This window comes from Brassica napus, chromosome A10 (assembly GCF_020379485.1).
Source record: "Brassica napus cultivar Da-Ae chromosome A10, Da-Ae, whole genome shotgun sequence".
Lineage (NCBI taxonomy): Eukaryota > Viridiplantae > Streptophyta > Magnoliopsida > Brassicales > Brassicaceae > Brassica > Brassica napus.
Genome location: NC_063443.1, coordinates 12837475 through 12850165, shown reverse-complemented (window position 1 = coordinate 12850165; position 12691 = coordinate 12837475). Strand labels below are relative to the sequence as shown.

The 12691-nt window shown below is 32.5% G+C and overlaps 2 protein-coding genes across 2 annotated transcripts; both read left to right on the top strand.

The window, feature by feature from the left end:
- Positions 1-1273: 1273 nt before the first annotated feature.
- LOC125579217 (transcription factor RAX1-like) lies at positions 1274-5783 on the top strand. Its single transcript, XM_048743040.1, has 3 exons — positions 1274-2171; positions 2308-2437; positions 2832-5783. Exons 1-3 carry the CDS (start codon positions 2036-2038, stop codon positions 3568-3570), a joined length of 1005 nt encoding a protein of 334 aa, XP_048598997.1. The 5' UTR covers positions 1274-2035; the 3' UTR covers positions 3571-5783.
- Positions 5784-8160: 2377 nt separating this feature from the next.
- LOC106371623 (heavy metal-associated isoprenylated plant protein 3) lies at positions 8161-9696 on the top strand. Its single transcript, XM_013811703.3, has 5 exons — positions 8161-8292; positions 8417-8555; positions 8639-8847; positions 8945-9032; positions 9115-9696. Exons 1-5 carry the CDS (start codon positions 8284-8286, stop codon positions 9462-9464), a joined length of 795 nt encoding a protein of 264 aa, XP_013667157.2. The 5' UTR covers positions 8161-8283; the 3' UTR covers positions 9465-9696.
- Positions 9697-12691: the final 2995 nt, after the last annotated feature.

Here is a 12691-nt window from a genome sequence, read left to right as displayed (position 1 = left end):
GACATCAAATAAAATGAATAGTTACTTACATTTACAAGTATACAATGATGTAATCATTTTTCATGCTTTTGACTTTTATATTTCTTGGTTTATATATTATCAAACATTATTTTAAGTTGAACATTAATAACATTTTTGCATAATCTCGCATAGGTATCTAAGTTTGTATATATGGTGTTCTACATGCGTTTTGAGTTGTTTTTAGGTGAACAGAGCAATGGAAGAATTTGAAGCTTGATGTGGGTATCAAATAAGGCCAAAACGAACACGAAAAAGTGAAAACAGAGAAAAAGGAGTATTGATCTACCAAGACTAATAAAAGAACATTTTTACATGATATAAGTTACCGATAATATAGTAAGTGTAACTAACACGCACATACATTTAAGTTCCTATTGTCAACACATGTAAATGTAATGTAGCAGATGTCAAAAAAAAAAAGTAATGCAGCGAAAAGTTTGCTGGAAAATCTGAGGAAGTACATTGATAAGGAAACTTCTGTTTGGCCATTTGTACACACACATACCTACATGAATTAATAAGCATACATACATATTACTTACACAAATCTGGAAATGAGTGTGTGACTGTATCTGCGTGAAACATGTTCATCAACACACAAGTACCTTAAATGATGTAAACAGTAGATCTTTCAATTGTACATATATGGATGCATACCCATCGATGGGTCATTAGCTCTGAAGTTGATTAGTCGGTCCAAATATACACCTGATCATTATGAAATTCACATATATATATATGTGTGTGTGTGTGTGTGTGTAAAATTAATTAACTCAGGCAAGTGTCCATCAAAGTAGTACGATAAGAATAATTATGAAGGTTCATTTGGCACTTTCTAAATCTAATAATGAAGACAACGTTGGCAAGTCAACTCGTGATGATAAATTTTTGATTAATGGGATTTCACAATATGGGTTTTTGTTTTATTTTCTTTGGTTTTTGTTTTGTTGTCACTTTATAATCAGACAATTCAACATAGTTCAATGGTCCGACCGATGCAATCTCCGCTTATTACATGTTTTCTCCTTTTGTCCGTGTAATATCACCACCTTTAGTAACTTTTTTCTTTTCCATTTGTTCTTTTTTTTTTTTGAAATCCAATACCGAATAGTTGATCATGATAATGCGAATATACTTTGATGAATGATCAAATCAAGCAGATAACTTTTTTTTTGGTAATCATGTTAAATTTCATACCATTTTCAAGAGTTTACATGTTGCTTAGCAACTTATTAGAGCGAAACAAACAAACAAAACAACCCCAAACAAGAAACAAGGAAATATCAAGCAGATAACTTAAGTTAATGATTGTTCATTTTTCCCTCAAACTCAGCACAAAGTTTCTAGATATTGAATATTTTGCGCTTTGAGTGACAAGTACAAAAAATTAATCGATTCAAATTTAATTCATTTTGACAGCTCAACAACTGTTCATCTTTCAAAAAATGAAAAACAATCATGTTCAAGATAAATACTTCTCGGATATCTAAATCAAGTGTTTAATATTGCAGAATACATATATGAAATACGTAAACCCTCAGATGTATAAATCGAGAGGGAGGGTTTATTACCAAAGCAAAAATCAAGAATGGTAATATAAATTTCCTTCATCTTATTTTATTTTTGGGCATGCTGAAGTCACATTTCAATGTAATTTCCTCAATATGAAGAGCTAATAAAATAATTGAATTATTGGAAATCTATTTTTTTTAGACAAAGAAATCTATTTTTTATAAAACACGCACAAATGAATAATTGAAAATGCATGCATGTCAATCATATTGACTTCTCTCACACCCATAGCTTTTGAGACAAACTGAAATATTATAAATTAAAGTTCCTTTATATAATTCAATAATAATAATAATAATAATAATAATAATAATAATAATTGATAGGTGAGTCCAAATCCAAGTCTCTTATTAAAAGGCCACAAATCCAACTACTCCTCCATAAACTCAAAAGCTCAATCTTAAAAAGCAAGTAAGAGATAATAACACACTAACGAGAGAAAATGGGAAGAGCTCCATGTTGCGACAAGACAAAAGTGAAGAGAGGGCCTTGGTCTCCTGAGGAAGATGCTAAGCTCAGAGATTACATTGAGAAGTATGGTAATGGTGGAAATTGGATCTCTCTTCCTCTCAAAGCTGGTAAGTATATATGTTGTTACTTAAACTCAACTTTTGATTCAGCATTACCTGTACTTCAAATCCCAAAAAAGAGCGTGTGCTATTGTTGTTGTTGTTACTTAAAGCACCATCTTTATTGTTGTTGTTGTTGTTTAAGGTTTGAGGAGATGTGGGAAGAGTTGTAGATTGAGGTGGCTAAACTATTTAAGACCAAACATAAAACATGGCGACTTCTCTGAAGAAGAAGACAGGATCATTTTCAGCCTCTTTGCTGCCATCGGAAGCAGGTTCTCTAAATTATCTCTTGAAATTATCTTTTATTATAAGAAAGTAATTAAGACTAAAGTGAAAATATATTAATGGTAGACTATTAGTATCGTTTAGTTTTCCACTTTGCTTGTTAAGTCCCCTTGAATAGTTATTCAATAAAATGGGTTAAAAGGAATATTTTTTTCCCTCTCCTTGATTAATTGATTCTCTTTAAATTATGTTCTATCCTGAATCTACATTAAGTTTATGAATGTTTGGAACTAGTTGTCTGTAGTAGTTCTTAACCTGGATAAATTGAAGAACAAGCTTAATCACTGTAGTCAAAACTACGAGCAGCATTTATTCCTATAGCTTTGCAACATTTTCTCCGGCATTAACTACTAACACACATGTATATAATGAAACTTGTAGATGGTCAATAATAGCAGCTCATCTACCGGGAAGAACAGACAACGACATCAAAAACTATTGGAACACAAAGCTAAGGAAGAAAATCATGTCTTCTTCTTCCTCCTCTTCCTCTCACTCATCAGCTGCCATGGCTACTCCTTTTCTAAACCCTAATTCTCATGATGTGAAAAGACCAATAACCCCATCAGCAACTATTGCACCTTTTTCCTACAATCCGTATGTTGAAAACTCAACAACATCTCTCATCTCCAACATCAATGGCTTCGAAGCTGATGATCAACAGATCTTCCCCTTTTTTAACCCTAATTATCCTCACGATTTCTCTCTCGAGGACATGAGCAGCAATAACAACAACAACATTTCAGGCACAAGTGGTTTCTTGCTCAACCACAGTATGTGTGATCATTACAGCAACCACACCAATTTCTCCTCAGATGTCAATGGAAAGCGATCAGAGATTATGATGAAGCAAGAAGAGATGATGATGATAGACCACCACATTGACCAGATGACAAAAGGGTACAATGGCGATTTCACACAAGGGTATTACAATAACGACATTAATGGACATGGGGATTTGAAGCAAATGATTAGTGGAACTGGCACTAATTCTAACATAAACATGGGTGGTTCAGGTTCAGGCTCAGCTTCATCTTCTAGTTTCATAAGCAACCTAGCTGAGAACAAAACCAGTAGTAGCCTCCTAAAACACAAGTGCTTGCCCTATTTCTACTCCTAGTTCTTCTAGACTCTCTTGTTTTCTTATATAAATATATATTGGACTGACTGTTAGTAAAATCAAAGATTTGATAGGGTATGCGAGGAGAGAGAATGAGAGAGACACTGATCAGTTTTATGGGATTTGTGTTTTTTTTTTTTAACATCGATGTTGGAAAGATTTCTAGTTAAGAAGAGACGATGGGAGATTTGATTCCATGAAACCCCAAAGGATATATTTATGGTTGAAGAGTAGATCTTCTGTTTTTCCGTCGTGAAGAGTAAGATCATATCAGCTTTTAGCTAGAACTTACAAACTTACAACAAAGCATAAGATATACCTTTTTAACAAAAAAGAAATTGAAGTATATGATATATACAGCATTGTTATTGTTACTAACATTCCATCAGACTATTACTATTGTAAGTATATGCTTTAAATAGTACATAATACGTTAAAGATAAACTCTTGCAAAACAAGTGTCGGTTTGGAATTTGTATCTAGAGATGGTGAAGCCTCTGGGCTGAGGCATCCAAAGCGTTCACCGAATATAATGTGTAGTGGTGGAAAAATAATTCTATTAATGTTTCCTTGATCATTTTTACAAAAAATGGATAGAGTTACTGATTTGTTCATGGTGATATATAGTTTTATTAAGCTTACAAAAAAAAAAAGATATATAATTTTATTAGTTGTGAAATGTATCCATTTTTTTCTTTTGGTCAAGTGAAATATATCCATCTGTATTGTTGTTTTAGTTTTGAAATATATATGACCCAAAATTAATTCAAAGTCAGGGCACTATTTCTGAAGATTTGTTTCTTCCAAATCTCATGAGTTCCACTCTACAGAGTATATTTCTCAAAAAAAAATCTCATGAGTTCCTTTCTGCAGAGATAAATTTTGATATGGAACCATTTGTAAGAAATATTATTTCCACTAGACTATCTGTTCATTATAAAGAGTACATACTACAGTATATATATATATATATATTCATATATTTACATAAAGAGTATATACTAGACTATCTGCCAAAAAATAATATATATGTATATCTGCCAATATATTGGCATACACAATGGATATGTTGTCTTTTTCTACGTTTAGACTATCTTTAATGCATTTTATTATTTTCACTTTTAAAATTGAAAAACTCTATTATAGAGATGAGATATGCTCTAATATATTTTTTTTTAAAATAACAATTTTTAAATATAGATAAAAATAATAAAGAAATGATATTAATATAAAAAATCTCTATTATAGAGGAAGAAATAGAGGTGAGTTGGAACAGTTTTACCTGTAAATATTATTATAGAAGTGAAAAATAAATGTTATTATAGAAGTGAAAATAACAATGGGACAGAGACACTCTTATACTATGATTTAAGACCTGTATTAGAAGCAGTGTTTTAAAACATTTAACAAAAAGCAATATTAATAGCAGTGTTCTAGTTGCGATTGACGGCTCCACCGCTTTCCGGAGAGCTAGAGACTTTGTCTTACCGGAAGTGAAGCTTCGATTCTTGAAATCAAAAGGTAAGTTTTAGGAGGATCTTGTAAACGATGGTTAGCCAGAAGCATTTCTGTTAAATTTTGCGCTTTATATGTGTAAAGTTTTAACCGGTTATGTCTGTAAGCTCCAAGTTCTTCTCTATGGATTCTTTGTTATTTTATGGTTGGTAAATTTTTATGGCTTTAAATTTGGTAATAGTGTAGTCTCTTGGAAATTTTGTCTTCCGCCAGCTTTGATTCCGAGGATGTACCTTCTTTCTGCCGGTTATGTAAATGTTTCTGTATCGTTAATATTTCAATGAAATATTTTAGATGACCAAAAAAAGCAATAATAATTGCAATGTTTCAAATTTTGATTCTATTAACATGTATACACATTTATCACTAATTTATTCATTTTTGATAGCCTTTTAGACTTGGATTATAGTATTAATGTTGTAAATATATTAAAAATTATTCTTTTGTTTCTTCATTTATAGTTGAAATTTGTCAAATGTTTCAATTTTGATATTATTAATACAGCGCGTGTGAGTAAATTGAGCGACATATTATTTATATAGACGTAAGGATTGTGTATAAAGTCATCACCTTTGGTCAGTGTCTGAAACGGCTAACTGATTGATGGAAATACATATACTGTTTATTTATTTCAGAGGACATTTATACCCCCTATAGAAGGTTTTGGACTCTTTGGTTTATCTTTTCCTTCAGCTAATTTTCCTCCCAGCATTAACATTTTCTTTCTTTCTATGAAAATAATGCAAAGGAAAACAGAAAAGATAGTGTTTTCCTTTGCATTATTTTCATAGAAAGAAAGAAAATGTTAATGCTGGGAGGAAAATTAGCTGAAGGAAAAGATAAACCAAAGAGTCCAAAACCTTCTATAGGGGGTATAAATGTCCGGTGGCGCGTCCGAGCGCGTAGTGAATTAAAGAAAGAGAGAGAGAGAGAGAGAGAGAGAGAAAGAGAAAGAGAAAGCGTGTAAGGTAGCCACGGCGTCCGGTGGCGCGTCCGAGCGCGTACCGGCGCCGTTGGCTCTTTACCCTGTCATTCCGTTCAAGTCATCGTCTGGTTGTTCCGATCTGTCAGGTATCTCCGACATGCGCGCGGATCTGGGGTAGGGTTTCGTTCCGGGAAGAGATCGGCTCGCGGCGACTTTTCTTCTTCTGGATTCGCGGCGAGGAGGTACGTCCGGTAGATCTTCGTTTCAGCGTCGTTTTGGTCACGGGATGTAGAGGCTCCCATAGCTCTTGCATCGCCGCTCAAGTTCCCGGGTTGTGGAGGCTTCGTCAGCTCTGCAGCGCCGCTTAAGCTCCCGGAACGTGGAGGCTCCGACAGTTCCATTGTTGCCGGCTAACGGTCCCTTAGTTCCTTTCTAGGGTCTAGTTTTTATTTTCTGTGTTTGTCACTAGTTATGTGTTGTTGGCTCTGGTTTTGTTGGCTGAGCCCTCGTCGGAGGACGATGGATGCTCTCTGGTGGAAGATCGTTTGTTTGAGCGAAGCCCCCTACTTTTTGGCCCTGTATTGAACTGTGGCGGATGAGATCTCGGCCACGATTGATTCTCTCCGAGATTAGGCTTAATTGGGAGGATAGGCGGTCGCGGTGAAGATGGTGTGGAGTCGAAGTGCTCCGGGGTGGTTTCGGTGTACCGGTGGGTGGTTCTCCGGTGATAGTCGAGGCAGAAGTGATGCGGCGGTTCGCGATGGAACGCGGCCGACATCATTTTGCTCTCTTGGGCCTAGGGCCGTTCTTGGGCTTGCGGTTTGTTAGTGGTTTGTTAGTGGGCCGTATTTGATGTGGGCCTTGTAATTGTGATGGGCTTTGGGCCTTTATTAAATAAACTTTGTCGGAAAAAAAAAAAAACAGAAAAGATAGTGTAGGAATAGAAATGTAACACGCTAACCTAATAGAACGTTACCTAGTAGTAATAGTAATATTTACTCTCGATCATCTTCAGTATTCAGTGATATCTAAGGAGAAGATGATAAAGATTATAAAAAAATGTAAAAACAATAAAATACATGTTTTAAAATATACATATTTCATATTTGGTTACCCTCACATATCGGCTTTATTCACCTGCAAAATAAATATTGTCATTTCCTCTGTTCTAGTAACATACAAATAATTACACCAAAAACTATCTTTATTTGGGCTTAATTACACCAAATAATAAGGCCCTGTAGTATCACTTTTATGATGTGATGAAAAATCCAAGCTGGTGGTTTGATTGAAGTCTTTTTGATAACAAGAAAGCACTTGGAGCTTGAAATACTTCCAAATATATCAAGAATAGTATAATACAATAAAATACAATTCCAAAGTTTATTTCTTAATTGATCATTACAAGAAACATCCGCTAAGTGTTAGAAAACATGCAATGTATCGAGCAATTCTGAATGTAAGAGTTGTTCAATTCCTGTGATACATTTTTCATAACTTTATAAGAAGAGAACTCATAGCTGGCCCGGTCGTCTTCAGAATGAAGCTTATATAACAAACGTTAACGTATGATAGTTTTAACTTTTAACTTATTGAATTAGGAGGCTCAGCAAGGTTTTTATTACACCACTAAACAAAAGCACGTATGACTGGGCTCAGTAAGGCCCATTGTATTGGTTCGTAAAATCGATGATGTCCATTGTATTAACTTCATCTCGATAACCCATTAGAAAAAAAAACTGCAGCTAGGGGGTTTTAAAAGAATGTAAACTTAGAGATAAAGTTTAAGCCAATTTTTTGGGGTTATACGTGAAAGCATTACATAGAAATTAAAACAGTCAATCGCTCAATTACAATTAGTCGACATGATCTATTTTTATTACCGTGCAACAAACAAATGTTTCATATTCCCCTATTTATTTACGACTAAATACAAGTACTAGCAGACACTGTCACAACTCACAACATATACGCCGAAATTACAAAAGCAAATAAAGGGACGTACATAGGCAGGCACTAACCGGGAAAATCGTACCGAATAAAACAAAAAACAATGTAATACGGAAAAACGTATGTGGACGGTCCATAACATCATCATAGACCCATACCATACACCATTCATCATCATCACATCATAATAAAACGCATTAAACGGAGTGGGTAGTATAAATAGAAACGAAAGGTTCTTTCTTTCTTTCTCAAGGTCTCGTCTTTCTCCGACTCTGTCTCCAACAACTTCCTTCTCTCCCACTACTAACCGAGTCCGACTCACCATGGCCAAGGTAACTCACTCAAACCCCTAAACAACTATCAAGAATCTTCTCTTCTTGTTTCTCTCTCTGCGTAAGTTTAATAATGGGTTTGATTTGCTCTCTCTCTCTCTCTCTCTGTTTTGTCTCTAAGCAGAAGAAGAACAGCAACAACGAGAACAAAGGAGACGGTGGCGGCGATAAGAAAACGGCGTCTATCACCGTCGTTTTGAAGGTCGATATGCATTGCGACGGCTGCGCTTCCAAAATCGTCAAATGCGCTCGTGCTTTCAAAGGTTTGTTTTTTTTTTCTTCTTTAAAAGACACAAAGCTAATGTCTTCACTGTAAAAGTAACAACGTTAATGTCTCTCTTCTCAGGCGTTGAGACGGTGAAATCAGAGTCAGAGACTGGCAAGCTAACGGTGACCGGAGAAGTAGATCCGGCGAAACTCCGGGAGACACTTCAAGAGAAGACAAAGAAGAAAGTCGACTTGGTTTCTCCTCAGCCCAAAAAGGACAATAAGAACAAAAGCGATGAAGAGAAAAACAAAGAAAAGAAATCATCTGAGGAGAAGAAACCCAAAGAGGTAAAGCTTCGACCTTTACTGTATTATACAATGCCATGAATCTGATTCTGAGTGTTGTGGTTATGTTATTTATTTATATTTATTATAATGTGTTCAGGCTCCGGTGACAACGGCGGTGTTGAAGCTGAACTTTCACTGTGAAGGCTGTATCGCTAACATCCAAAAGACTGTCACTAAAACCAAAGGTTAGTTACAGAAAACGCTTTTTTGTTCAAAACGCTATTTTTACAAAACGCTCACATTTGTTTGTTTGTTGGAATCGTTTAGGTGTGAGTGGGATGACAATGGACAAAGAGAAGCAGTTGGTGACGGTTAAAGGAACAATGGACGTGAAGAAGCTCGTGGAGAGTTTGTCGGAGAAGCTGAAACGTCCGGTGGAGATTGTGCCGCCGAAGAAGGATAAAGACAAAGAGAACGAGTGTGGCGACAAGAAGAAAGGCGGCGGGGGAAAGGATAACAAAGGCGGCGAGGGGGTGAACATGATGGAGTACGTGGCGGCTCAGCCTTATTACGAGTCAGCGTATTACCCGGGTGGGCCATATGGGTACTATCCGGTTCAGGCCCACGCGCCTCAGATGTTCAGTGATGAGAATCCGAATGCTTGCGTCGTTATGTGAGGCGGCGGGTGAAAATATTGGAGAGTGGTGGTGGGGAGTTGTAAATATGCTTATAATCTTTGGGGTAGTTTCCAGAAAGTCGAGTATTTACTTTAGTTTGTAAACTCTTTTTTTTTCTACTAAAGCTTCAGTTTTAACATTTCCCTTTTATATGAGCTTTTTTTAGTTTTTATTTAAATATGCAAATATTTCCCACGGTTAAGATCATTTTAATTTGTTTGTTCCTATTCTATTTTCAACTGAGAATACTATAATAAACTACAGTTCAATAGTTACACTCGCTTCTGATCTATTAAAAGATAAATTACAACTTTATTTCATGTGTATTTATTTAAGAAAATTCTAATAAAATATTTTAAATTTAATTTAGATTTGATTTACAAACAAAAATTTTAAATTATATAATAAATTTTAATGATAATATCAACTTAAAATTATTACTTTTCAAAATACTTTTTTTAAAAGAATTTTAAATTTATTCAAATAAAAAAACATTTTTACAGATTTTGATCTGCTACTCTATACAGAATTGCATAAAAACTCAATTTGATATAATCTCTATCCTCCAAAAGCTTCAATTATCTCTAGCAAACCAAATCTCCATTGTTTGCTCATACTTTTCAAAAATACTTTTTACAAAGATTTAAATTTTTTTAGTTGGAAAACAATATCCATTTCTATTTAATTTAAAGATAAAAATATCTTATTTATTAAACACATAAATTATGATTTATTACATGTGTAATTTTTTTTAATTTAAACTATTTCTTACATGTCACAATTTTAAATGCTCCTATCATGTAACATTACAATTTATATCAATAATTTTTAACACAAATATAAAATTTTTATTAGTGGTTAAATTTTAATTTGCACCCCCTTCCTAGATGAAACATTTAACCTCTTTACATATTGTATATATAAAACTTTAGTCAACTATTATTAGCGTTTATATATTCCATTGAGTTAAAAAACCTATTTCATTTTAATATTTTTAAAATATACCAAATTAGTTTAATAATCACTATATATAAAGTTTTACATCTCCTACTCTAACTATAAATGGGCGAACAATATATTTGAAATGAATGTATAATGAACGAATTCATTAAACATGAATACACTTTTATCATCTATATACATACTAATGTCATAGCATGAATGACCTATATATGTCAAAAGATTAATATTTCAACACTATTTCAACACAAATAGTTTCGATGTTTTTAATAATATCCCAAAACAATTCTTCTCTATTATATAGGTTCAGTTTAGTTAAATTTCCACATAAATTCCAAATTTTTGAAATAAAACATAAAACTAAGTAAATAGTATTGTTACATAATAATATTTACAAAAAAGTTTTTACAAAATACAAAAAATTATGTAAAATAGTATTGTTAGATAAATTGTAATATTTTAGTATAGAAAAATTAAAACCAGCAGGTCAAAGATCTATTTTATTCATTAAATCAATATGATGTATTTTATTCACTTAATATAAAACAAGAACATTACAGCAAAACATATTATCTAGATGGTGGAAATACATGAATGATGACAAAAACATGTTGCAGAAAAGTTAATTCAACTTTGCTTTCGTTAAAAACTAAAATTGGAAACGATAATTTGTTAGACCTTTTTAACTAACTCGATAATGAAAGGTGATATGCTGACAATGCGAATGAGAACTAGTCAAATTGTATTAAAAACGATTAACATAAGTAATACTCTTTGGGTCTTATGTTATTATTATTTTGCGATCCTAAAACGTTGAGGGAATATATCTCAAACTAATCTACCAATGGTTGTGTTATATTGTTAAAATAATAATAACATAAGACCCAAAGAGTATTACTTATGTTAATCGTTTTTAATACTTACTTAAAAGTCAAGTAATAGTTTTTTTTTTTTTAAAGATAGTCATTTAAATGTATAGTTTTTACAGTCCAAATGTTAGCCAAAAAAAAAAAAAGATTTTGAAGTTAAGGTTTCGGTATTAGGTATCTACTTTTTTTTTTTGAGCCAGTTGGATGGTGAATGCTTTTGAGTCTTGTCCTCTGCTTCATGCCCTCTCTCGTCTTATAAGTTGTCCCTGTTCGAATTATATCATTCCTTAATTTTTGGACACATATAATTTCATAAATATATATTTTTTTTGGTAAAATTCATAAATATATATCTCAAACTGAACTAGTACAACAGGTCCTTTTTTATTATAATATTAAAAATAAGCAAAAACAATCACTACCTAATAATATACTCTGTTTTTATAACTTCAAGATTGCCAAGAGAAACAAAATATATTTTCGTTCAGTTCCTATTAATATCGAATTATACTAAATCAATTATCATGAACTGAAACCATATTTGTTTATTAGTAGATGCCAAGGCATGCACGTACATGGTAGTTACGTACTTTTGGTATATATTCATGCTAGTCTTTGTAAAGTTACGGTTTGGTTTTCTTTGGTAATGACTTAATGACAAGTGAAAAAGCAACATGAATAAGTATTGATTTGGTCAAAAACTAAAGTTAATCTACATGTTAGCGAATTTAATAGGTAAAGTCAACATGTAGTGAATGCCAACCCAAGACATCTAATCTATTAAAAGAGGAGTACAAAATTAGATTATCCCTTAGTTTTCCACTATATTTACAATGGTATGCCACTGAAGTTATTAATTAACCTATCTTTTAGGATTTTTGTCTTTTCTCTTCAATTAATGTATTTTCAAAATCAAATTCTAACTAAAAAATCATGGCAACAATAATTAATAAACCTAACTCTTAATATTTTTTGTCTTTTCCTTTTTTTTATTATACATATGTGTGTTTGAAAATAATTAATTCCATATATATATTTTGTAATTACATACATTATACGGTAATTATTTTACTAATTTCACATATACATAATAAATAGTATACAACAATTTTATTATACATAATCATAAAGTTTTGATCCATAAAACCAGTTTATACAACAATTTTATTATATATAATCATAAAATTTTGATCCATAAAAAATAAAAATATATTTGTGTGACTTTACATGTCATATTCTAAATAAATGCATGATATAACTAAGGGTTTACATGATAAAATAAAACTACTCAATATAAACTATAAAATTATTGTGTTTAGAAATGTCAAATTAAAAAAATAAATTTTAAAATATATATTATCACTTATACAAATAAATATTCATTTATAAACAAAACTA